Raw genomic sequence first — 24,644 nt, forward strand, 5'->3', positions numbered from 1 at the left:
CATTTCTCGGCTACTTAGGTCTTGGCTGCAACAACTAAGCCCTCCCCCATCAACCTTTCTTCTCCCTCTAGCAGTGGTTCTCAATCTTGACAGCACGTTAAAATCACTTGGGGAGCATGTAAAAACTCCCCATGAACTTGGCCACCCCCAAATCAGTTAGACTTTCTGAGAGTAGTTTGTAAACCTCCCTTGACTGCTCTGCAAATAATTTTTTTCTAGCAGTGATCAACATAATGTAAGATGCCCCACCTTAAAGGAACAAAACCTTTCTTAACCCCAGGTCCCCCTCCATGTCCTTGTTTCATCTTAAGAGTTTTCTGTATATTGTGCCCACTTTATCTGTCTTTGTTGAAACCATTTACCTCATGTCATGGTCACTAAGGACCTCCACTTACAAAATCCTGTAAGTAACTCCAGTTCTCATCATACTTGACCTCTTGGCATCGTTTGCCATTGTCGACCATTCCCTCTTCAGAAATAGTCTTCACTCTTACCTCTATGGGTACTATTTCTCCTTCACAGTGAGACTTCTGTTCAATACCTTTTAATGGATTCCATTCTTGGCTCTCTTCTCTAGCTAACACTTAATCTCCAGGTGTACTTATTGTGAAAAATTATATCTTTACCACTTTATTTTGGCGAAATTATTAATAGCGGCCCCCTTTAATCGTAAAAGTGGCCCATTTGGTACTTTTGGTATCAAAGGCATTCCTGGGACAACTGGTGAAATCTAAATAATGCCTACAAATTAGAAGATAGTTTTGAAAGTCATGTTAATTTCCCCACCTAACCACAGGAAAATTATCAAAATCAGTTGATCTTGGTTGGAGCCCTATAATTGACATTTCTAGCAGTTTCCAGGTGATGCAGTTGCTGCTACACAGGAACTATACTTTGAGAACCACTAATGTAAGAGAATGTCTTTGTAGGGGGAAAAACCCACTGATGTATTTAGGAGTGTAAGGGTGTCATGTCTGCACCTCACTTTCAAACAGTAAAGAGATGCTTAAATATTAACATACAGATAAGTAGAGAAAAGGATAAAACAATTGTTGTAAAATGTTAACATTAGGGGAAAATGAGTGAAAGCCATATACAAATTCTACTATTCTTGCAACTTTTCTGTAAGACTGAAATTGTCAAAATTAAAAATTGAATCTGTACTGGTTTGGGTAATAAATAATATAGTCATCTTTATATATACTCAGTCAGAGGCTTTATCATCTACAGAGCAGTAACTCTCTAGTGTTTATCTCCTGAACTACTTCTCCCCTTAATTCCAGATTGGTGTATGGCATATATTTCTGCCTATTCACCACCTCCAGTAGGCACTTCAAATTTATTTTTACTCCCTCCACAACAATCAAAAAGCCTCTTCTTTCAGCAGTCTAGATCTACTATAATATCCATCAAATTGCTCAAGTCAAAAGCCTTGAAATTATCCTAAACTCTTCTCTGTGGATTTTCAGCTCATATGAATCAAATCATTTCTCAACTTCTCTACTCTACCATCCGAATCCAAGTCACTATCTTATCTCACTTGGAGTACTTCAAGAACCTCCTAGTTTGCATATCTGCTGCCACTATAATCAACTCACCATATAGCACCCAAAATGATTTTTATAAAATTTAAGTCATGTTGTCACTCTCCTTCTAATAAGGCTTTGATTGCATCACAGAATTAAACATAAAATACTGACCTAAGCTTATAGGGCTCTTAAGTGATCAAACCCATGGATGCATCTCCTCCTTCATTTCCTTCCCTTTCATCCTTATTGACCAGCTTCACCCAAACTGGGTATGGTAGGCAGAAGATTCCCATGACCTAATCCCTGGGACTTGTGCAGATATGATTAAGTTAAAGGTCTTCAGGTGGGGAGATGCCTCAATTATTCAGGTGGGCCCAATATAATCACAGGGGCTCCTTTAAATGAAAGAGGGAAATAGCAGAATGAAACTCAAGACAAGGAGATGTGATGATGAAAGCAGGGGTGAAAGTCAAAGATGGAAGATGCTCCACTCTTGGCTTTGAAGATGTAAAGGGCCACAAGCAAATGGCATTCTGGAAGTCAGAAGTCCAAACTGGGTTTCACTGGGCTAAAATCATGATGTCAGCAGGGCTGCATTCCCTCCAGAGGCTCTTAGGGAAAATGGTTCCCTTTCCTTTTCCAACTTCTAGAGGCCACCTGTGTCCCTTGGCTTGTGGCCCCTTCCTCCACTTTCAAAGCCCCCAGCTGAGGAGCATATGCAAACCTCTCCCTGACTCTGCTTCCTTCTTCCACTTACAAGGATCCTTGTGATTACACTGGGTCCATCAGACAACCCAAGATAATCTCCCTGTCTTAAAATCCTTAATTTAATCATACCCGCAAAGTCCCTTTTGTCATATATGGTAATAATATATTCAGAAGTTCTTAGGATTTATATAGGGATATCTTTTGGAGGTCATAATTCTGTCTACCAGATAGCTCCATGACCTTACATGATGAACATGTTGAAATTCCTGTTCAGTTCTGGCTCCCACACTTTGAGATGCCAGCAAACCAGGACACATACCCAGAACAACCAAAAGAGTCACCTCATTTATGGAACAGCTTAAGGAACCATACCGATTAAGAGTAGCAAAGTATCAGGACTGAACTGATTTGGGCACCATGGAAACGATACTTTCCAATATTGTCAGATAAATATTTTTGGTTAACCGAATACAGGACTCTGGTTACCCAGAAATTATAACAATAAATTATGTGTTCAGGAAATTGGGCTATGATTCTAAACTGAAACTGAAAATAAATCTTTGAATCATTCATTAGCAATCAGAAGGCACTACAATGCAGTGTCACAAGATCATCTAATTTATTGTTTCCTGGATAAAAGACAGCATTCGATAATTAATTAATTGCTCATATTAAAGTTTCACAAATCTAATGCATTTTAATTTTTAAAAAGTCAATTGTTACCTTGCAGTATTCTTTAAAGTGACATAAATCACAGGGAAGGAAAAGGGTCTTAGAGATCCATTAGTTCAACTCTTTCATCCCTAATAAAAAGTCAATTTTCCCTAAAAGTTAACCTGTGGGGGTACGGAAAGGAAAAAGGTGATTATGAAATGGGCAAGGTTGAGATTTTTCTGGATGCTTGCAAAATCATAAATTAAATGTACTTAAATGCTTTATGATTGTTTATAATCTAGGTGCTGCTAATAAACTATCCATTTACAACATCTTGACTAGCAAAACCAAGGAGTTAGGCAAGTTGAGTAGGCACGATATGTAGAGGGTAAGACTAAATAAGCTTTCAGGTCAGTCAGAGGGACTTGTATCCCAGACCTCCATTTGCTAGCCGTGTGGTCTTTAGCAAGTAACTCAACCTCACCTGGCGGAATGAAGTGCGATAATGTAAGATGAGCGCTTTGGGGAGTCAACGTTCCAATCAGTGCCTGCTGTAGCTGTCAGGGCTTGGTCCTTATTTATGCACTTTTGCAGTGACACATTTGCAACTGGGAAACGTTAAAATAATGGTTCCTTAATAGATAACCCCAAGCCCCAAATAGGAGGTAATGGCATAAAGGTACGGAATCCACACATTAAATGTCAAGCCACACTCCGCCACCAGAGGTTGCCTCGGATATGGCCGGAAGTGACTGTGCCCCTAACTAACATGGCGTCCAGGTGATTTCCGTTCGTTTACTCTCCTGTAATTGATCTTGATGGCTTCTCGCGATTTTCCCAGAGGGCACCGGCTTAGCAACTCCTCTCGCCTGTCCTTTCACGGAAGGCGGGGCTACGAAGGAGGTGCTGCGTAGTGATTGGTTGTGGTGCGATAGGACTGTGGCGACGGAAGGGGTTGGACCGTCCACGCCAGGCGGTGATTGGTTGTCGAGAAGCGGGGCGACTCGACCACTGGAGAGGTAGCCGCAGCGGTGAGGAGAGCCATGGGTCAGGCGGCCAAGGTGACAGGGCCCCGGGAGGGGTTGGGTGCAAAGTAAACGGGGAGGGTAAGAGCGCGGCCTTGCGAACGGAGTCTGGAGTCTCTGGAGCTGGGGTTCAGGTCCCTCTACGGAGGGTGTGGCCGTTACACCTGAGAAGCCCGTGACTGACCCCGAAGGGCAGTAGGGGGTTTATGTAGGTGCGGAGGAGGGAGGGCCGCACCGGGCTCCTCCTACATAGTCTGCTGCGTTTATCCGTGTTTACCCGCGATGCAAGCCTGCGACTTGAGTTCTGACCCCGTTCCCTCTCCACACCGCGTGTTTGCGTGAGGGACCCGTTTCACATCCTTGGAAAGTGTACGAGACACCAAGGCAGCCCTGCGCTGCAGCCATCCGATGGGGTGAAAGGTTTCTTCAGATAGCCAGAAGGTGCGCAGACGTCTGGGAACCAAGGAAACTGAGTCCCGGCAAATCACTTGCCAAAAGTGACGCTGGCGAGACAGAGCAGAGATTCGCGAGACCTGAGTGCTCTGACCAGCTTGGGAAGTGATGGCCCTGCCGGGGTCGGAATCAGATCCCTTAGAACTTGGCCCAGCATTCATTTCTTGTCAAACTGATGTGCGTTCATGTTCAGTGTACAATTCTCTGGGACCAGCCATCCCTAACGTTAAATACCAATATGGCCGATTGAGACTTGTCCTTGTCACTGAGTAGAACATTGGCATGGGAAAAGGGACATGGCCTGCTGCAATACAGTGAGGCAAAGCAATGCATAAGATTGGTCAATAATAGGAAACCACCAAGCAGTACTTAGTGGTACTACTGAACTGGGTGTGCTTAGCACATTTTAATAGTCACGGCGCCAATAGAAACAGAATTGTAATGCGTTATTCATTCCAAAAACTTATTGTGTGTCCATAATAGCTATCAGTAGCACATAACAGCCAGCGTTTAACCTATACTTTCTGAGCATAGTGGATGTAACAAAAAAGAGACCACCTTTACCTTCTTGAAGTCTAGTAGGTAGGGGGATTTTAAACGATAACTTAATTACAAGTTTAGTAAATGCTAAATTGAACTGAGTTGAAAATATAGTGTATTTTGTGAGCATATAATGGATTTAGCCTATCTGGAGGGAGGCAAAAATTTTCTCATAGAAGTGTAAGTTAAGTTGAGACCGGAAGTGTGATTAAAGATTAGCTAGAAGAGAGAAAAGAATATTCTGTTAAGAGGAAATAACATATGGACAGTACTTTAAGTGGAAAGTTGCTTGGAAAACTTGAATACGAATGAAATTAAATAGGATTCATTTCAAAAACACAACGTTTAGAACTACCATGTGTAGAAGACACCTGTGCTAAGTGTGGAAGATACAAAGGTGACTGAGAAGCCTTTGAGGAAGTAGGGGACAATAGCAAGTAAGCCTTTAATTAACAAAAACTGTACTAAGTGCCCACTGCTGTGAATGTACTCAGGAGGGGCATATTACCCAGACTTAGAAGAGAGAGGTGAGTAATCACTATCTAAAGTGAATCCTAGTACAGAAATTATATCATCCACCCTCCAACTTAGTCCATTTTTCAGGAAAATTGAGGCAAAAAGGCTAAGGAATTTGTCTAAGCTTACCATAAGTGGTAATGTCAGATTCAAACTGATACGACTGTAAAGAATTTACATTTCCTTATACATTGCCTGAATTTGTCCAATCAGTGTAAGTAAATGAGGAAGAGAAGATAGTCTGTGATCTAGTTTTCTACTTTTTAATAAAAGTTCGAAGGCAGTAATGATGACATTTTCTTTTTCTTACACTATCCTTAAAGTAAGGATACTGGTTGTTGTACTACTGGAATCACTTTCCTTTCTTCCCTAAATACCATGTAAAACGGTTAGACTGACTGACTTCTCACTTTCTTCCATGCAGCCTGTCCTTCACCACTCTTGTAATACTAAACTCCCTGGTTTCTATGGTGTTCTGCCACCTTTAAAGCCTCTATTTCTACCAACGATATTTTTAAGACAATCTCAGCTTTCACTGAGGTCAAACACCTCAACATTCTTCTGATCTCTACACATTACTCAATTCCATAGCCACTTCCACATTTTTAGGTATTTGTTACAGCAGGACCTCACTTCCCAGTAGTAAAATCGGTGTTGGTTTCCTATGGCTGCTCTAACAAATCACCAGAAATTGGGTGGCTTAAAACAACAAGTTTATTGTCTCACAATTCTGGAGGCTAGAAGTCTGAAATCAAGGTGACAGCAGAGCCATGCTCCCTCTAAAACTCTCGGTAGAATCTTGACTTCTTCCTAGCTTCTGATGGTGGCCATCAAACAAACCTTAGTGTTCCTTGGCTTGCTGTTGTATCACTCCAGTCCCTGTCTCCGTCTTCACCTGTGGTCTTTCCCCTGTGTGTCTCTTTCTTCACATGGCATTTTCCTCTTCTTTTAAGGACACCAGTCATATTGGATTAGGGACTGCTCTAATGATTCACCTTAACTTGGTTGTATCTGCGAGGACCCTATTTCCAAAATAAGGTCACATTTACATGTATGGAGGATTAGGACTTCAACATGTCTTTTTGTCAGGGACATATTTCAAGCCATAACAACATGGATGTACCATTTTATTTATCCATTCATGAGGTGGCAGACATTTGGGTTATTTCTACTTTGTGACTATTACATATAATGCTACTGTGAACATTCATGTACAAGTTTTTGTGTGAACATATGTTTTCATTTCTCTTGGTTATATACCTAGGCCTGGAACTTCTGGGTCATATGATAACTCTTTGTTTAACTTTTTCAGCAACTGCTAAACTGTTTTCCAATGCAGATGCACTGTTTTATGTTCCTACCAACAATATTTAAGAGTTCCAGGTTTTCCACATCCTTGCCAATACATGGTATTGACTGTCTTTTTTTTTTTTTTTTTTGAAGTGTATTTGTACAATGTTATATAAGTTACAGGTGTACAATATAGTGATTCACAATTATTAAAGATTATACTCCACTTATAGTTATTGTAAAATATTGGCTATATTGTTGTATAATACATATCCTTGTAGCTTATTTTATGCCTGATAGTTTGTACCTCTTAATTCCCTTATACTGCCTCTCCCCCTTTCCTTATTGACTTTTAACTGTGAAAGTTGAGGACTCATCTTCTAATGCCCTGCTTCTCTTAATGTACCAACTTTGCTGAATCAGTTTTCATCTTTGATATTATCATGGCTATAGAAAACCTGTCCACAGCTGAGCCCTCTCATGTAAATATATGATTATGTTGCTTTCTTGGTTTTTCTAGAAGTTAATAATGGCCTTATTTTTATTATCACTTTCCTACATATCTTTTCCCAAACTCTGAGCAAAACTGGGGTCTATCAGTTTTATGTTTTCCATAGCAGCATCTTTTCTGGAGCAGTTTAGCCTTCTGCTGTATTCCAGACTAGTTGCTTTCTATGCTGGCTGCACAGATGCTGACCTGAATTTGTCCTTCATCATCATCTCTGCCTCTTTCATATTGGATCACCTGTCTCCCTCATTCCCATGTTTTTTTCTTTTGTGGTTTATCCCCTTGTTTTGGTGGAGCATAGTCTTCTATAGCTTTCCAAGAAAAGGTGTATGGCAGATAAGAGACTGCATTTGTGAAAATGTCTATTTGTCCTTGTAGTTAGGTGATAGTTTGGCTTTGTATGGTGTTCTAAGCTGGACCTTTTTTTTTTTTTTTTGAAAACTTAAAAGATGTCTTCTTATGGTGATTCTGTTTATAAGTGAGATACCATTCTGATTTTCTGTCCTTTATACATGAACTGTTTTCTCCCTCCAAGATTTTTCCTGCTTAGCATTATGCTGAACTTACATTATAATATACTGTGGCATGGGTTTTGTGTTGGGCACTTGGCGGAGTCTGTTTTCTCTGTTCTCTCTTGGAGATCCTGTGCAGGTAACTATTGGGCCATCTGGAGTACTCTTTCAGTTTTCTTATCCTTTCTCCCCTCAATTTCTATCTGAATTTTTATTGTACTTTGTGGGCAGTTTTTCTCAACGTATCTTTGCTATCACTCATTTGATATTCAGGAGCTTTGGGGCATCTTTCAAATGTTCCTTTTAAATTTTACTGTAACTTCTTTTTGTTGTTATTCCATGTTTGCAATAACTTATATTTCTGAGGAAGTTTATTGTGGCTGGTCAGTTTGATTTATTTTTATGTCTTCTCCCTTTTTCATATTTCTGTTTTGTTGTCTGCTTTTGATGTTACAGGTTTTCTAATATATGTAAAATACTTAAAAGAGTGCCTAGCACACAGGATACACTCAGTAAAGGGCAGATATTATTTTCTGGTGAATGGACCAGGAGAAAGGGGAGATGGTGGCAGAGTAACAAATCTTTGTAAGTAGTCTAAGCAAGAGATAGGAAAAGGCCTGAACTTTGGGTGATGGAGAACATACAGAAGATTAGAGAGCCATTCCTACAGTTTCTACATGAAAAGTAAAGTGGATTTATAGAATGACTTAGGGATTTCTGGCTTCAGAAATCGATTGTTTTCCATAGGTGAAATTGGGAAGACAGGAGAAAGAGCAGTATTGGAGGAACAATACTGAATACCTACCTTTTTGGACTTCAGAAGTGTGAAGTGGCATCAGCCTATCACTAAAACCTCTTTACAATTTGTCTTCTACCAAAATGCCAGGTTCTTTTCTCTCATCTTTTTTTTTTCAAGCATAATCTTAGAGTATTCAAAAATGTCACCATGTCACTTCTTTTTCAAGAAATCACAATTAAACTTGCCCAAAATTATCTGAAACATCTTTCTTCTGGGCTCTTTTAAGATGTAATCTATTCATGAGTTAGTGTGTATGTGTGTATAACTTTAAGAGCAGATGAAGGTCTCAGTATTTAAGAAAAATGAGAAAAAAAAAATGCCAGACTAGTAAAGTTGGTTACTTTAGCAAACTGATCACTAGGAATCATTAACTTTTAAACCATCCTTGTATTGTTTTGTTTAAGATAATTTTGTATTATTTTTGTAAATACATAGAGCTATTTTTCTTAAAGATAAATAATCAAGTTATTTTGGCCAACCCTGGTTTTCACCAGCTATTTTGAACAATAGTCTTAAGAAACAAACAAAATCCTCTTTAATCCTTGTAGTTATGTAAAATGGGAAATTTTTTCTTTCGAGGTCTGAATTCTGATTTTCTTTACAGGTTTTACAGCTCTTTAGAACATTGCACAGGACCAGACAACAAGTTTTTAAAAATGATCCCAGAGCACTAGAAGGTAAGTTTATTTTTTGCTCCTTTCGAGCAAGTCTATTCTTCACATGGGTGCTTATTATCCAAGCGACCCTGTGTGGTCAATACCTATCTTAGGGAATGACCTTCACTATCTACCCCTAGTGTTTTGTTTTATAAGGATTGGTTTACATTACACTTCTTTGAGATGTATCTACTTAAAGAAACAATTTTAAAAGATCAAGTTTTCACAAAGAATCATGGAAAATAGGATCAAAATTTCAATGTGCTCTGTTGCTTGCTTTATGTTCAAGCCATGAAACTCCTTTTTCTATTATAAAATCGAATTTTACACTCTTTAGGCCCAGAGTCTGTCTTATCTAGAACTCGGGGCTCTAAAGCTTAGGTTCTGTGTTGGTCAGATTCAGTTCTAATCCTCACACATTTCTAAACCTCTTTAAAAGGGCAAATAGGTAAAGTGTCCCTGTTGTCCCTAGGAACTCAAGTTTTTTATAATTCACCAAAAATAATTTCTTGAATATTAAAGTATTTGCCTTATATTGTATATACTTTACACAGATTCCTCATTTAGTTCTTGTAACAGCCCTGTGAGGTAGTTACTATTATAATTTCTGTTTTTTTCAGATGAGAAAATTGACAAAATGTGAAAAGACTTGTGTCATATCATATTTAGTTAGAGGTAGAAACAGGAATTTAGCCTAAGCAGTCTGGCCCCAAAGCCCAAACTCTTAACCACCTTACATACTGAAATGTATTGAGCCCAGAAGAAAGGTTTTATGGCTGTTCTCCATCAACATAGCATATTTTTGTTGCTTTAAATGTTTTTAAGTGAAATAATTATTAGAATAGCTAACATTGCATATTTACTAAGCACTTTACATGAATTCTTTCACTAAATGTTCATAGCAACACAATGAGGCTGACAAACTGTCAGTTGTCTTAAATTATGCTGCTATAATAATGCCAAAGTCTCAGTGGTACATATGAATAAAAGTTTTATTTTTCACTTTCTTTGGTTGTCAGCAAAGGCACTCAAAATTATTTATATATCCTCTTTGCCACTATATCTTCATTTTAAGTGTGTGTATGTATGTGTGTAGTTTAACATACTTGTATGTATTGAGTTTTGTTATCTAAGAAAAAAGCATTTTAATTTAAATTCTTAGATTTACAGAAATAAAGTATTAAATTGAATTTAGAGTCTCATAGCTAGAGGTTTCACAAAGGAAACTGGAAATAAAAAGCAGGAAACAAAAGTATGAACGAGTGTTAAAAGTATATGTTAGGTTTAATTACAAATTTACCAGCCTATCAAAAACTCTCCAAGAGACTTCATGTATAAATTTCTTATTTTTATACTTTGTATGACATGGGGCACAACTACTTTCTCGACTAGAAAATGGTAGATGTATGTATATAGCATGTAGTATCATAGTATGATGAACAACATGTAAATGATTGAGGCAGGAATTATAAATTTGTAAAGCAAATAACTATTTATATATATTTGCTTTCTCTAGCAGCCAGAATAAAGATAAATGAAGAATTCAAATGTAATAAAAGTGAAACTTCTCCTAAGAAAATAGAAGAGGTACAGTACTTAAGTTTTTCAATTATGATAAAATGCATACATTTTCTTAGCAACTAAAGGAAATGATTAAAAAGAGAAGTTTTATGAAAAATCTTTTTATAAGATCTTTTATGAAATAAAACTTGTTTGGTATGGCTTACCTCTCTGGGTCATCTGTACCCGTAAGACAGCAAGTTGCCTGGTGAAAAGAGCATGAATATAGCCTTGGTCAAAGCAAGAACAGCTGAACCAACCCAGAAACCACAGAGATGCTGTCTTCATCTAAGGCAAGCGACTCAAACTAAGGAGAGTGGGTGTCGTGATAACTCCCTCAGTTCTGCTCATTTGCTTAAGTGGACAGATTTTGTTTTTTTTAATTCCTATCTTGACTGTGTAAGTTGGCCAGCCAGAGTTTATAAACTATTCTTGCTTTGCCTTCTTTATTTTTGTTTAGTTTCTTGCCATGATTGAAGGCAGTCTACTACACTAGTCTGTGAGTTCCCTGGTACTCCCAATACATGTTTATTGAAAAAATGCACAATGATTCTTTTCCTGCATAAAATCATATGCTTGTATACATTGCCTCTGACTTAGGAAGGAACACTGCTTCCTAAGTGTTCCTGTGTCTAACTTTGTGCTGTCTTTGTATACATTTAGGGAAAGGGCCTTTAGGAAGAAAGTGAAAAAGAAAAATAATTTGCAAGGGTAATTATGATTCAAAGAATTGGTTTGGTAAAGAGGAAGTTACAAATTAGAGAAATTCTTCCATATTTAGTGGAATCTCCACACATTGAAAAAAAGTTTTTATACAAGTGTGTTTATACTGAGTAGAGAAAAATGCTATTTTTGAAATAGTAAATATCTGTAATAATCAAACTAATGAGACAAAATGAGATAGCCTAAGTATTTCCATCTCTCAAATTTTAAAAAAAGGGAAAGATTTCACTTAAGCATATGGTAGGGCCAACAGGGACTATGTAATTTTTATTCATGGCAGAAGTTAAGAAGACATTATAGTCAAGTCATGACTTGAAGAGAAGTTAAACGGTATACACCAAGGTTGTACTACTTTGCTCTTCAGTAGACTGAGTAATAAACAGTATGGTACAGGCATACCTCATTTTATTGTGCTTTGCTTTATTGCACTTCAGAGATACTGCGTTTTTTTCCAAATTGAAGGCTTATGGCAAACCTGCGTTGTCAGATGATGGTTAGCGTTCTTTAACAGTAAAGTGTTTTTATTAAGGGATGTGCTTTTTTTAAACATAATGCTATTGCACACTTAATAGACTACTGTATATTGTAAACATTACTTTTATATGCACTTGGAAACCAGAAAATTTATGTGACTCACTTTATTGTGATATTTGCTTTATTGTGGTGGTTTGGAACCAAACCCACAATATTTCTGAGGTATACCTGTGACTATTTTTAAAATTTGAAGTCATGATTTTAAAAAATTTTAATTGAGATCTGTTTTTATTAACCAGTTGGGAAAATGAACTACAATCTCCCAAATGCATTTCACTTGTAGAGCACTAACATTAAGCAATCTAGAAATTAGATATTTGTTATATATAAATGTATATTTTGTACTTTTGGTAACTCTGCATATATTAAATATTTAGTAGTTTTTAGATAATTACATTGTCATGTATTAGAGGCTTCATGAAGTCTTGGCACCAAAAGGAATCTTAGGCATCCTCTCAACTAGCAGCTGTCAGACTTTTTGGTCTCATGACCACTGTATCTTCTGAAAAATTGACTATTCCAGAAAGTGCTATTTATGTGTTACACCTATCAACATTTACCATATTAGAATTTAAAACTGAGAAATTTTAAAAATATATATTGGTTAAATAATTTTAAAATAATAAGCTCATTACATGTTAACAAATAGAATGTTTATGAAAAATAACTATTTCAGAAAAATTTGGTGAGAAGAATGGCATTGTTTTACGTTTTTGCAAGTCTCTTTAATGTTAGCTTAATAGAAGTCAGTAAATTCTCAGACCTCTTCCTCATTCAATCTGGTACAACATGATTTTTAGATTGAATTATATGAAGAAAATTCAGCCTCATACATATATGTAGTTGGAAGAGGGTAGGAATATATATTAGCCTTTTCAAAAAATTGTGGATATTCTTTGATACTATACCTCAACAAGTGGTAAATTTCCTTGAAGGTTAGTTGCAGAATGGAGCTTGTTATCTTTTAGTCCAAAGGATATATATAAATATATTCCTTGGTGGGGAGGGTCCAGGATTCATACATACCACATCCTGCTCATCCCGTCAGATCTCCCCTGATCTCTTGTTTCTCGTCTAGCCTTCTTGTCAGCCTTAGACTTAGAACTCAACTCAGTTTATGCACCTCCAGTGGATGAAGAGACCAGTTTTTTTTTCTTTCTCTAAACCCCTTCTCAAGCCTGTCAGGAGGTAAGGCTTTGCTCTGTTACAGCCTTCTCCATGTCAGTTAATGGCAGCTCCCTCCTTTTGATGCTCAGACCAAAAACATAGATAATCTCTTTCTTTACTGCTTTCCTTCTCTCATACTTACATCCAATCTGGCAGCAAATCCTGTTGGCTTAACCTTCAAAATGTACTCAGAATTTGACCACTTCTCATCTTCCCCATCATTATCGCCTGGTTCAAGCCATCATTATCTCTCACTGGGTTGTTAGAGAGGCCTGCTACAGCCTATTCTCAATACTTTTAAAGGCCTGTCCTATCATTCTTCTAATCACAACCCCCATGGCTCCCCACCTTATTCAAAGTAAAATCTGAAGTCCCACCTACCATGACTAATAATACTATATCGTCTGACCCTTGTTAACTTCCCGCCTCAACTCACCACACTTCTCATTCTTACAATCTCAGTTCCTTCTTTGAGGATGTTTGAATTTACCAAGAACTTCCCTGTCTCAGGGCACTTATGCTGATGCTTCTTCCTAGGGTATTTTTTTTCCCACATGCCCTCATGTCTGCATGTAGTAGAGCAATAGATTTTAATCTGTCTTTCCCTTTGGATCTTTTACTCATGTATGATTTTGTAACATCATGCACTGATGATTTGGGAAATATAGATTCACCAAAGGATCTTCCAAAAGTTGACATAGTTCAATATGTAATATTTTAAAATTACATCTGTTAATATTTATCTTATCAGAAAAAATCTAAGTATTGGGAGGCTGTTGAGCTTGTTGTGGAAGGTACAGGTTTTCCAGAATTCTGATTTTTTTCTTGAAAGCTTGAATTTTATTGTTGTTCAGAAATAATGTCAGTTGTTTTCTTGAAGTGACATACTCATTTCACCCATTTTCACAAAAATGTCTGCCAAATACCCAAGTCTGAATAATCGGACCTTATATCAGTGGTTCATTCAAGTAAAAATGATATTCCAAAGAGAAAGCTCTACTTCTGTTCACAACTCAAACAATGCAGATGGCTCTAGTATTGTGAAAGTTGTTTTGTCTTCATGGGTCCCTGAAAGGGTCTCAACGTCCCTCAGGGATCCATAGCTCTGAGAATCACTGTTTTAGTCCAGTTCTTCGTTTTGCAGTGATGAGGTCTGAAACTCACAGAGTAGGTTAAAAACCCAAGGCCATACACTTAATGGTAGAGCCAGGGATGGAATTCAGGTATTCTTATTCCTAATCCAATATTCTTTCTAGTGTTCAGAACATCCAGCTCTGTAGTAAAAAGAGAGGTATAACCCTTCCCAAAATAAACTATGCATTTTAAACACACGGTAAAGTATATATTACCACAAAAATACTCTAAATCTGTTTTGGAAAAAAAAAAAGTATAGTGGATAGATATAGGGTAGAAGTATACGCATGTCTGAGCTTTCTGTATGGATTGGAATGGTTACAACAAGTTAAGGGCAAGTATTGCCTAAAAAGAAATTGTAATAAACCTATAGTTTTGAAAAACAGCACAATCATGTAAACCATTGAAAAAATACCTGGAGGATTTATTCTTGTTTTTTTTTTGTTTGTTTTCATAACAGCTGATAAAAATAGGTTCTGATGTTGAATTGATACTGAGAACATCTGTTATACAAGGTATTCACACAGACCACAATACGCTGAGTAAGTAAAATTAAAGAAGTGTTTTCCCACTGCAGTGTGTTTTAAAATGGAGCAAGTGCAGTGCATGTTATGCTGATTAGTAAAGCAGCTTGATTTTGCCAGACATTGTGGTATATATTGTACACATTTGTGAGGCTATATTTTAAAATGCTGAATTGTGCAACTGTTTAACTAGATTTTTTTTCTTTTTCTTTTATTAATTTATTTTTTTCTTTTTAATCTTAACCACTGGTTATATTGCAAAACTACAGTTACAGAGACAGAACAGGCACACCTCATTTGATTGCACTTCGCAGGTAATGCATTTTTACAAACTGAAGGTTTGTGGCAACCCTGTGTTGAGCTAATCTATATGCTCCATTTTTTTCCAACAGCTTTTGCTTATTTTGGGTCTCGGTGTAACATCTTGGTAATTTTTGCAATATTCAAACTTTTTCATTTTGTGTCTCAGTGTAGCCTTTTGGTAGTTCTTGCAATATTTCAAACTCTTCAAAATATCTCAGAGGTTTGCCTGTATGACTGTTTCTGTAATATTTATCTGGCATTCTTAATTTTCCTAGTATCATTTACCACCTACCTAGACTAAGTCTGTTTCTTTATCTTTTATTCTATGATTAGAGTTATTTTAACTTAGAAGAATTGGGACTATACGACATGGAAGTGTAGTTGAGGATCTTCCATTATACTTCCAGACTCCTGCTGGGGTTTCACCAGAATCTCATTTCACATAATATTTGGTTTTCATTCCCTAAAGTATTTGGGGGGATGACAACAACAACAACAATGATAGAAACAACATACAAACAGAAAAGTTCACAATTTGTAACAGTATAGCCCAGTGAATTTTTGCAAAGTATCTGTGCAACCAGCATCCACTCAAGTTATATTATGTAACCAGTATCCCAAAAGCCCCCTCCTCATGCTCCTCGCAGTCAGCCCCTCCCCACAAGTATAACCACTGTTCTGACTTTTAACACTATCAATATTTAACCTAGTATAATAAAAGTGTTTGAACTTTATATACATGGAATCATATAGGACTACTATTTTGTCTCTCTTCTTTCTCTCAACATTGTATTTGTGAGATTCATCTTTATTATTGTGTATAGCAACATTTCCATGAATGTTGTTGGAATATACTACAATTTATCCATTCTGCTATTGTTCCTTTGGTTTTTTCCCTAATTTGGGGTTATAATGAATAATGATTCTATGACCATTCTTGTAAGTGTCTTTTGGCGTAATACACACACAGACACACACACATACATGTACAAATACATACACATATATAATGCATTTTCTTCAGTGCATGTGTACCTAGCAGTGAAATTTCTGGATCATATGGTATGTGTTTATTCAGCTTTGATAGATACTGCTAACCAGTTTTCCAAAGTAGTTAGACTAATTTAGACTTCCAGCAGCAGTATCTGAGAACCCCAGTTGCTTTATATCCTCACCAGCTCTTGATATTGTGCATCTCTTTATTTTAGCCTTTCTGGTGGTTATGTAGTGTTATCACATTGTGATTTTAATTTGCATTCCTCTGGTAATTAATGAATTACTAGCACCTTTTCAGTTGTTTTAAAATGGCCATTTGGATATTCTCTTTTATGAAGAAGCTGTTCAAGCCTTTTGCCCATTTTTCTAAGAAGTTATCTGCCTCTTTATTATTGATTTGAAGGAATTCTTTATATGTCTTGAGTATAAAGCCTTTGTTGGATATATGTATTAGAAGAATCTTTTATTTTTTGGCTTGCTTTTTCACTTTGCTAATTTTATGTTTTGATGAGAAGTTTTTTAACTCTAATGTAGTCCAGCTTATCCCTTTTTTTCTTTATGGTTAATACTTTTGATTCTTGTTTAAGAAATCTTTGCAAGTCTCAAGCAAGGTCATGAATAGATTCTCCTGTGCTTTCTTCCCAAAGCTTTATTGTTTGATCTTCTCCATTTGGTTGTTTCTATCAACTAGAATTGATTTTTGTATATGATACGAGGTGGGAGTCAAGATTTATTTTTTCACATCTGAATATTCAGTTGATCCAGCATCATTTTTTGAAAAGACCACTCTTTCCCTACTGCAGTGTAGGGTCACCTTTGTCATAAAAATAAATAACTGTATATGTGTACACCTATTTCTGTGTTATAATGGCAGTAAAGATAGCTAATCCTAAATTGAAAATTTGTACTCATTAGCTTTAATCTTAATAATAATAATAATAATCTTTAGAGCTTCTGTGTAGTGTAGCCAAAATTTTATGTGAGTAATTATAGTTAAATATTATTTTTATTACATGAATAAAAATTTAGGTTATTTTATGTAACTAAATTTGATAACTGTATTTCAAATGCCTGGTTTTAAGTATGATAATTTTCCAACAGGATTGAAAATTTTGACTCTTACATGATTATTAGTATATAATACTATATTGCCTTAAATATGGCCTCATTCTTTCTATTAAGATATATATATGTATATATATGTATGTGGGTATATATGTGTGTGTGTGTATATATGTGTGTGTGTGTATATGTATGTGTATATATATATATATGGATCTCTTTTTCCTACTTTATGCCTGTGGGTTCAAGATAAAACAGATTTGATTCTTTAATCGCTATATTGGGGGGGGGTAAATTTTTTTTATTGGGAAACAAATATACAACTTGGAATGTATGGTCCTTTTAATGTATTGTTGAGGGTTTTTGCACCTTTGTTCATCGAGGATATTGGCCTCTAATTCTCTTTTCAGTGTGCTTGTCTGGTTTTAGTATCAGGGTAATGCTGGCCTCATAAAATGAGTTTGGACCTGTCTATTCCTTTTTTTTTTATTATTTTTAAAAAAATCTTGACCTGAAATTTGATTTGGGATCATAATTTAGTTAAAGCATTTTTATTTTAAGGGAATTACTTTTTAAATGACACATTTAATATGATCATAATAGAGAAAATCTTTCAGGAACCTGAAGTATAGGAAATAAACCATGTTCTTTCTTAGTGTAGTTCCTTACTGAGATCTGACAACTTCCTAAATTAATGTTGTTACAGTACTTTGATATCTAATTTAGAGAGCAAAGTTAGGAATTTTATAGTCAATAAATCAAAGTTACAGTGAAAAATAGTATACTACATATAAATATACCTGTGATATGTTCAGCCTAAGTGAATTCAGAAAAACTCAACTATAGAGTGCCTTTTCATTCCCAAGCTTACCTAGTAAGGTAAATTGTGTAAAGAGATAGAGAATGAATATTTGACGGATTTTCTGAACCAATTTTTGAATATCTTTGTTTTGTTTCAGGAATTTTCATCTCTATGAGTTCTAAATCCCCAAGATAGAATCTAGAATATTCACTTCCTCAGTTTCCCTTGCTGCTCAGGCACAGATGTTTAACATAGATGCAGCATATTACCTGTATTCAGAAATGAACTTGAGAAAAGACTCCTGGCACAGAATCTATTTTCCTGGCAAGAGTTAAGATCATTGGTTGCACAGTAAAGTTATTGATCCAGAAGTGTCACTGGTGTGGTAGCAGGAACAGATGTAGTAAAGCTGATTTTCTGGCAACATGTGAAGTGTAGCATCTTGTGCTCCTTGAGGGTAGAAATGGTGGTAGTTTTTTCTAGTGCTCCGTAAGCAGCAGCGGTTTTTGTCATCAGGCCAGTTCTGTGGTAAGCCTTTGGACATTGTTCATGGAAGCTTAGCCTCAAGCCTGCCTGATTCTTAAGCCCTCACAATAATTCTGTGAGTTAGACCAGCAAACTGTTAATAAATGCCTTTTATTCCTAGTTAGCCAGAGTTGGCATCTGTTTCTTATAACTAAGAACAAAAGAAGTTGTCACCAGAGCTGAGATACTGAAAATTACACAACCTAAAATGCCAAGTTAGTTGACTGGAAGGCAGGGATAGAGGAAAGTAGTGTTGACATGGACCTGAGCATTACAGGCTTTAAGCTGGTGGCCCTTGCTATGCAGTGGTGAATGTCAGATCAGCCCCTCCTCCTGCCTTTGGGGAGTACAGTTACAGCAGTAAGGGAAATAACCAGACTGTCAGTGTGTACTGGTTATTTCCTCCTGCTTTCAGCAAAATATTGAAAAAGAGGATTAATGCAGATTAAGCTAGTCAGTCTGCAAAGCAAAGATGGAAAGAAGTACTACTTTGCTAAGGGACACTTCTCGCTACATCCTAAAGTCTCATTGATTGAGAGTCCTATAATTTAGAGCCTTGCAGGCTTAAAAATGCTAGTTGCTCTTATCCACTAAAACTGAAGGCAGTACATGCAGGAAGCCTCTGAGCTCTAATATGAAATAAAATCAGTACCCTAAGCCTTTCTCATTTGCCAGACAAAGATCAGCTAAAAGGATGCGTTTACTCACTGGGGTTGATCGTTTTTCATTGCATTAAAAAATGTCCACTAAGCTAAGGGTTAGGGAGATGGGACAGCATAGAATCTGTTACCAAAGGATGAAAATCTTCATGCTTAATAACTGTGTCAAGTTGTTTGCCTGTAGTTACTTGTACATGGAAATGACTGGGAAAAAATAGACCTGGAGCCTGTAAAGTTTTTGAATAAATGACATTGCTGAAAAACCCCAAGCCTGGCTAGCTCTCTTCAACTCTTAAGACTCTCCCTGGTTTCCTGAACTCATGTCAACAAGAAGTGGACTATGAAAGCTTCAGAGACTCAAAGAGGGGCATTTTCCCTAATATCCCCCTGTCTGGATCCCCCAGAGGACAGACCTGGAGCCTTGGAGGACAGTGGATGAGTGAGGGTCTTTGGGTGTCCCAGAAAACAGGATTAAGTACTGCCAGATTGACTGATTATTGCTTTGCCAAAAGCAAAGAGTTCTTGCTCTTCCGGTACAGGATTTAGGATTTGCTGTGGAGCATTGACCGCCATGTGTTTTCCATTCCAGGTTTTTATTGCTGTATCCTGTTTACCCTTTACTATGGTCCAGTAGGTACCTACCATGTGAGCCACAGCTGGACCTAATGGAAAGGCTAGCATATCAGCCAGAGAGCCCTGATTTGAATCTGGATCAGACCTTAGAGGTCAGGGAGTAAACGGATGTAGTGTTGTATGGAAAGAAGGGTGTATATTTCATGTTCTCTGGCCAGAAGTGTCAACTGCTTGTTGCCTCTCCAATATTCATTCTTTCCTACTAACTGAAGAATTGTGTTCAGGGTGCAGTGTGACAGGCAGGAAAAAAAAAGTGAGTTCCCAGACCATGTGACTCTTTTCTGGCCAGTGTAAGGAAGTGTCTACTGGATGTTGCTTCCAGTAAACCTATTGTTTTCCTGTTCAAAAGGCATAGGCCAAACTCGCACTCTCCTTTTTGCCCTTTTCCCCCTTCCTGCTTAGAGTGCAGATGTGATGGGACAGCAGCAATGAAGATGGAAACCAAACATGAGAGGTAGCAGAACAGGAATTTAAAAAGAGCCTGAGTCCATAGTGGTACTAAGGACCTGTAGCAGCCTAGGATTGCCTTCATCTGTGTTTCTTGATATGTGAGAGAATTAAATCTCTTACTTACTTAAACCACTATTTGTTGGACTTCCGGTTTATCTATCTGTCTCTTCCACTAGACTGTGAACTCTGTGAAACTGAGGAGACTTTTTTTTTTGAGGTATAGTTGATGTATAACATTGTATTGGTTTCAGGCATACAACATAATGATTGTATATTTATATATATTCAGAAATGATCAAATGATCTCCAAGTCTTGTTATTCTGTCCCTATACGTAGTTACAAGTTTTTTTTTCTTGTAAAGAGAGCCTTTAAGATCCTCTTAGGGACTTTAAAATATGGAATACAGTATTATTAACTATAGTCACCATGCTGTACTGAAGAGACTATTATACATATGTCTCTGTATCTTCATTTCTTTTTTCCTTTTTTTTTTTTGCTATAGAAGCACACATTTTGCTTGAGGTAATTAGGTTTGTTTATTTCTAAATGGAGAGGGTACTGGGGATTGAACCAGGGACCTCATGTGTGCTAAGCATGTGCTCTACCACTTGAGCTATACCCTCCCCCTGTATGTTCATTTCTTGATGTAATGTCCAGCAAAAAATAAGCACATATATGTTTGATAAGTGAAACAATTTACTGTCATTGTTAATAAGTTAAAACCTAAGGTATAATTTGCTTTCTGGTGAAAGCTCCATAGATTTGGTAGAAGCAGTGAGATATTAAAAAAATGGTTAAATAATACTTATTTAACTGGTTTTCATTTCAGTAAGCCAGCTTTACCATGTGACTCATAGAAGCATTATTTCTAGTCAGATTACTTATTTGTGTGTGTGTGTGTATGGGTGTGTGAGAGAGAATTTCAGTTTTCCTTTTGAATTGAATTCATTTTAGAAATAATCTTTTAAAAAATTTTTAATGATTCAAATTTACAGAAAAAGTTTAAGAAAAGTTAAAGAATATGTGTATTTCCTTTACCCAGATTCCACAAATGCTAACATTTTACTACATTTGCTTTATCATCTTTCCTTCCTTTTTTTTCCCTGAACTTTCTGAACATAAATTGCAGACATAATGCCTCCCCGCACGTCCCCAAATCAGCATTTTTCAGATCAACAGAACCTCTTGTTTTTAGATCTGAAGAAATACTTTAGGGTATATTTCTTAAAGATACGTCATTGTATTTCCTAAATTTACAAGGACATTCTCTTATATAACCACAGTATAATTATTAAAATCAGGATATTAACATCGATTCAATTCTGTTATTCAGATTTTTCTACTTGTCCTAACGGTGTCCTTTATAGATTGGATCCTCTGGTCTAGGATCCAGTTGAGGATCCTACAAATGGCATTTACTCACCATATTTTTTTAGTCTTCCTAATCTGAAGCTGTTCCTCAGTCTTTGTCTTTCATGACCATGTTGTTTTTGATGAATATAGACAATTTATTTTGTAGAATTTGATGTGAGCATTTTTTGATCATGACAGTTCACTTGGATTCAGCTCTTCTGGAGAAAAAAGGAGAAATCATTTATCTCCTCAAAATTTTGTATCTTAAGAGCTTTACCTCAGTTGACTCCAGCATTATGTCTTACGTAGAACTCAACATTTGTTGTTGTTGAACACTGTTTCTCAGTGGGGTTCTGTTGTCATTTTAACCGGGATAGTTCTTTGCTGCACCAGACTGTCCCACACATCCCTGGCTCCTGCCCACTAAATTCCAGCAGCATTCTTCAATAGGTGTGACCACCCAGAACACCTCTAGTTGAGAGCCACTGTTCTGTAAAATTTGGAATCTTTAAATTGGGACAGTGGCTTACTTTTTATGTAGTAGGTAGTATAAGCAAATTTTCCAGTTGATAGTTTTAATTATCATTAATCTGTAATCTGATACTGACCATGTGCTTTAGCTGAATTCTGTTCAGTTTTTTAATTAGTTATATTTAATAAATAAATGATAAAAGGTTAAGATGGTCGCATATATTTTTATGTGTCTGAAATGAGAATCCTATTAACTATCTCCATTTAAAATCAAGAATTCCACCTTAGAAGTTAACTGAAATAAAATATCACTTGGAAGATTTACTTTAAAAGTCGATATTTTATTGTTATAAATTTTAGGGGAAATAAGTCTATTTGCATTTCATTTAAATTTTAATGATGTTAAATATTCTTTTTGTTTCTCTTTCAGAATTGGTCCCTAGGAAAGACCTTCTTTTAGAAAATGTGCCGTATTGTGATACACCAACTCAGAAGCAATGAATTTTTCTAGAATAAAATCAAGTCTTTGTTATTTTTAATTTTAAAATATATAACTCTGGCAAACATCCTGGAAATGTAGGTAATTTTTCTCTGAACTGACATATTGAAAATGAATGAATGAAAGTATAGTTTCATAATTAATTTTCACATTTTGGAAAGGACATTGCTAAAAACTGCAAAACATAGTTAAGTATTTCTAAAGAATAATACAGAAGAAGACATTTCATTTTCACTGAAAATCAAAGTGTATAAAGTAAAATAAATGCTTAGGGAGGTATGTCATATTCACTTCTCTTTGACCTTGCTGAGTATTTTGTCTTATCATGGCTATTTGAGAATGCAGTGTTTTTGACAGGTTGATGGATTTTTCTTCCCATATGAAATGAAGCTATTAGATTAATAATATTAGATTAAACTAATATTTAGTTCCCAAAACATTAATTGGCACCAAAATCACAATGTGTGTCAACTTTCCACAGGAGGTGGCCTTTGTTTCAAAGCACTGGAATTATTTTTGTAGTTAACAAGTAATTGTAGTTTCCTTTTAGAGATAAAGCATATGTCTCTGTTCCTATAAAGAAGTTTTAAAATTAATCTTCTGAAGATGGATGAATAAAATATCAAAATCACCTATGATAACTGTGGAATACAGAAATCCTAATTGTTAAGATAATAGTGGCCCTTGATCAAACTGTATAATAAGACATTAGTAGAGTTAACTGTAGTTAGATCACAGATAGACTTTATTGTGAAAATGTAATATGTGGCTGCATCCTTTTCATTTTAATCAGTAAAACCTAAATGGCTTTTTTTTCCTTCCACATGTTTCATCCCTCATGAGATTGGCAGTATCACAAAGCAGCTTGGCATTTTACCACCTAATGGTAGGAACTATAACATTGTATTTAATAGTCTTCTCTTTTGAGTCTTTTCTCTTTTGAGTTGTCTGGCTTTTTCTTATTGACCCTTTATATATATTTATATAGTTTTTTTTTTAATTGAAGTAGAGTTGATTTACAGTGTTACGTTAATTTCTGGTGTACAGCATAATGATTCAGTTATACATATGTATATTCTTTTTCATATTCTTTTTCATTAGAGGTTATTATAAGCTACTGAATATAATTCCCTGTGCTATATAGTAGGATTTTGTTGTTTATCTATTCTGTGTTATATATTCTTGATGTTAATCCTGTGTTTGTTATCTGTGATACAATTGTTGTCTAAAAATATGTGATTTGTCATTTTATTCTGTTTATGATAAACCTGTAGTATGAGACTTTATTTTAGTGAATTCATTTTTAAAAAATCTTTTATTTTATTGATTTTGCTTTATAGCTTTTTAAGAAATTCTTTTCCTTTCCAAAGTCATAAAGATATTCTAGCACATTTTCCCCTGGTTTTTTCCTCTGAACATTGAAGTTCTGCTTTTTATCTTCAGGCCTTTATGTCTAGAATTTATTTTTATTTGTGATATGAGAGAGAGATCTAACTTTATCTTTTTTTTATGAGATAACAGTTTACCTCACCATTATTTATTGAATGAGCCCATCCTTTTCCTGATAACATGTAAAGCTACTTTGATCATATCCCAAATTACTATGCACTGAAATCAGTCTAATGCTCTTAGCTGTTGAAGGACTTTGCTCCTACAATTATCTTCCTCCTCTGCCGAATATTTTTTCCTCTCTCCACTAGATTGTTCTCAACAGCATTTAACCTTCTGAAATATTTTCATCTTAAAAAAGGTCTTGAACTGCCACCCCTGCCCTTGAGCTTCTTTGCTCTAAAAAGCTTCTGTGTTTACTCTCTCCACTTCTGCCCCCATCTGTTATACTGATCCCAATAAAAATTTAATTCCAATCACTCCACTGAAACCTTTCTTGTTCCAGTTACTGTTTACCTCTACTTGGTAAGTCCAAAGGTCAATTCTCGGCTCTTATTTTATTCATCCCCATAGTAGCAACTGTTATAATTGGTCATTCTACCTTTTTTGAACAGAGACTAGACACACATTGGTTGTAAACCTCCTATAAGTAGTGTACAGCCACGAAGC

General features: G+C 36.1%; 2 protein-coding genes across 6 annotated transcripts in view; both read left to right on the plus strand.

Moving 5' to 3' along the window:
• The first annotated feature begins 3,820 nt into the window (after positions 1-3,820).
• LYRM7 (LYR motif containing 7) lies at positions 3,821-24,454 on the plus strand. 2 transcript variants are annotated; one of them, XM_045507769.2, is made up of 5 exons: positions 3,821-3,952; positions 9,139-9,211; positions 10,710-10,777; positions 14,769-14,850; positions 22,518-22,655. In XM_045507769.2, the coding sequence occupies exons 1-5, from the start codon at positions 3,935-3,937 to the stop codon at positions 22,586-22,588; spliced, it is 312 nt and encodes a 103-aa protein (XP_045363725.1). In that variant the 5' UTR covers positions 3,821-3,934; the 3' UTR covers positions 22,589-22,655. The 2 variants fall into 2 exon arrangements, with proteins under 2 accessions (XP_045363725.1, XP_010969873.1); XM_010971571.3 differs by having other exon boundaries at positions 3,830-3,952; positions 10,707-10,777; positions 22,518-24,454.
• CDC42SE2 (CDC42 small effector 2) overlaps positions 23,333-24,644 on the plus strand; it is a 135,026-nt gene continuing 133,714 nt past the window's right edge. For 2 of the 4 annotated variants that reach the window (XM_074360617.1, XM_045507764.2), the window contains exon 1: positions 23,339-23,472. The gene's annotated coding sequence lies outside the window, so the exon portion shown is untranslated. Of the gene's footprint in view, positions 23,473-24,644 lie in introns of all 4 variants that reach the window. The other 2 variants (XM_074360616.1, XM_045507765.2) reach the window with 2 other exon arrangements.

Source organism: Camelus bactrianus, chromosome 3 (genome assembly GCF_048773025.1).
Source record: "Camelus bactrianus isolate YW-2024 breed Bactrian camel chromosome 3, ASM4877302v1, whole genome shotgun sequence".
Lineage (NCBI taxonomy): Eukaryota > Metazoa > Chordata > Mammalia > Artiodactyla > Camelidae > Camelus > Camelus bactrianus.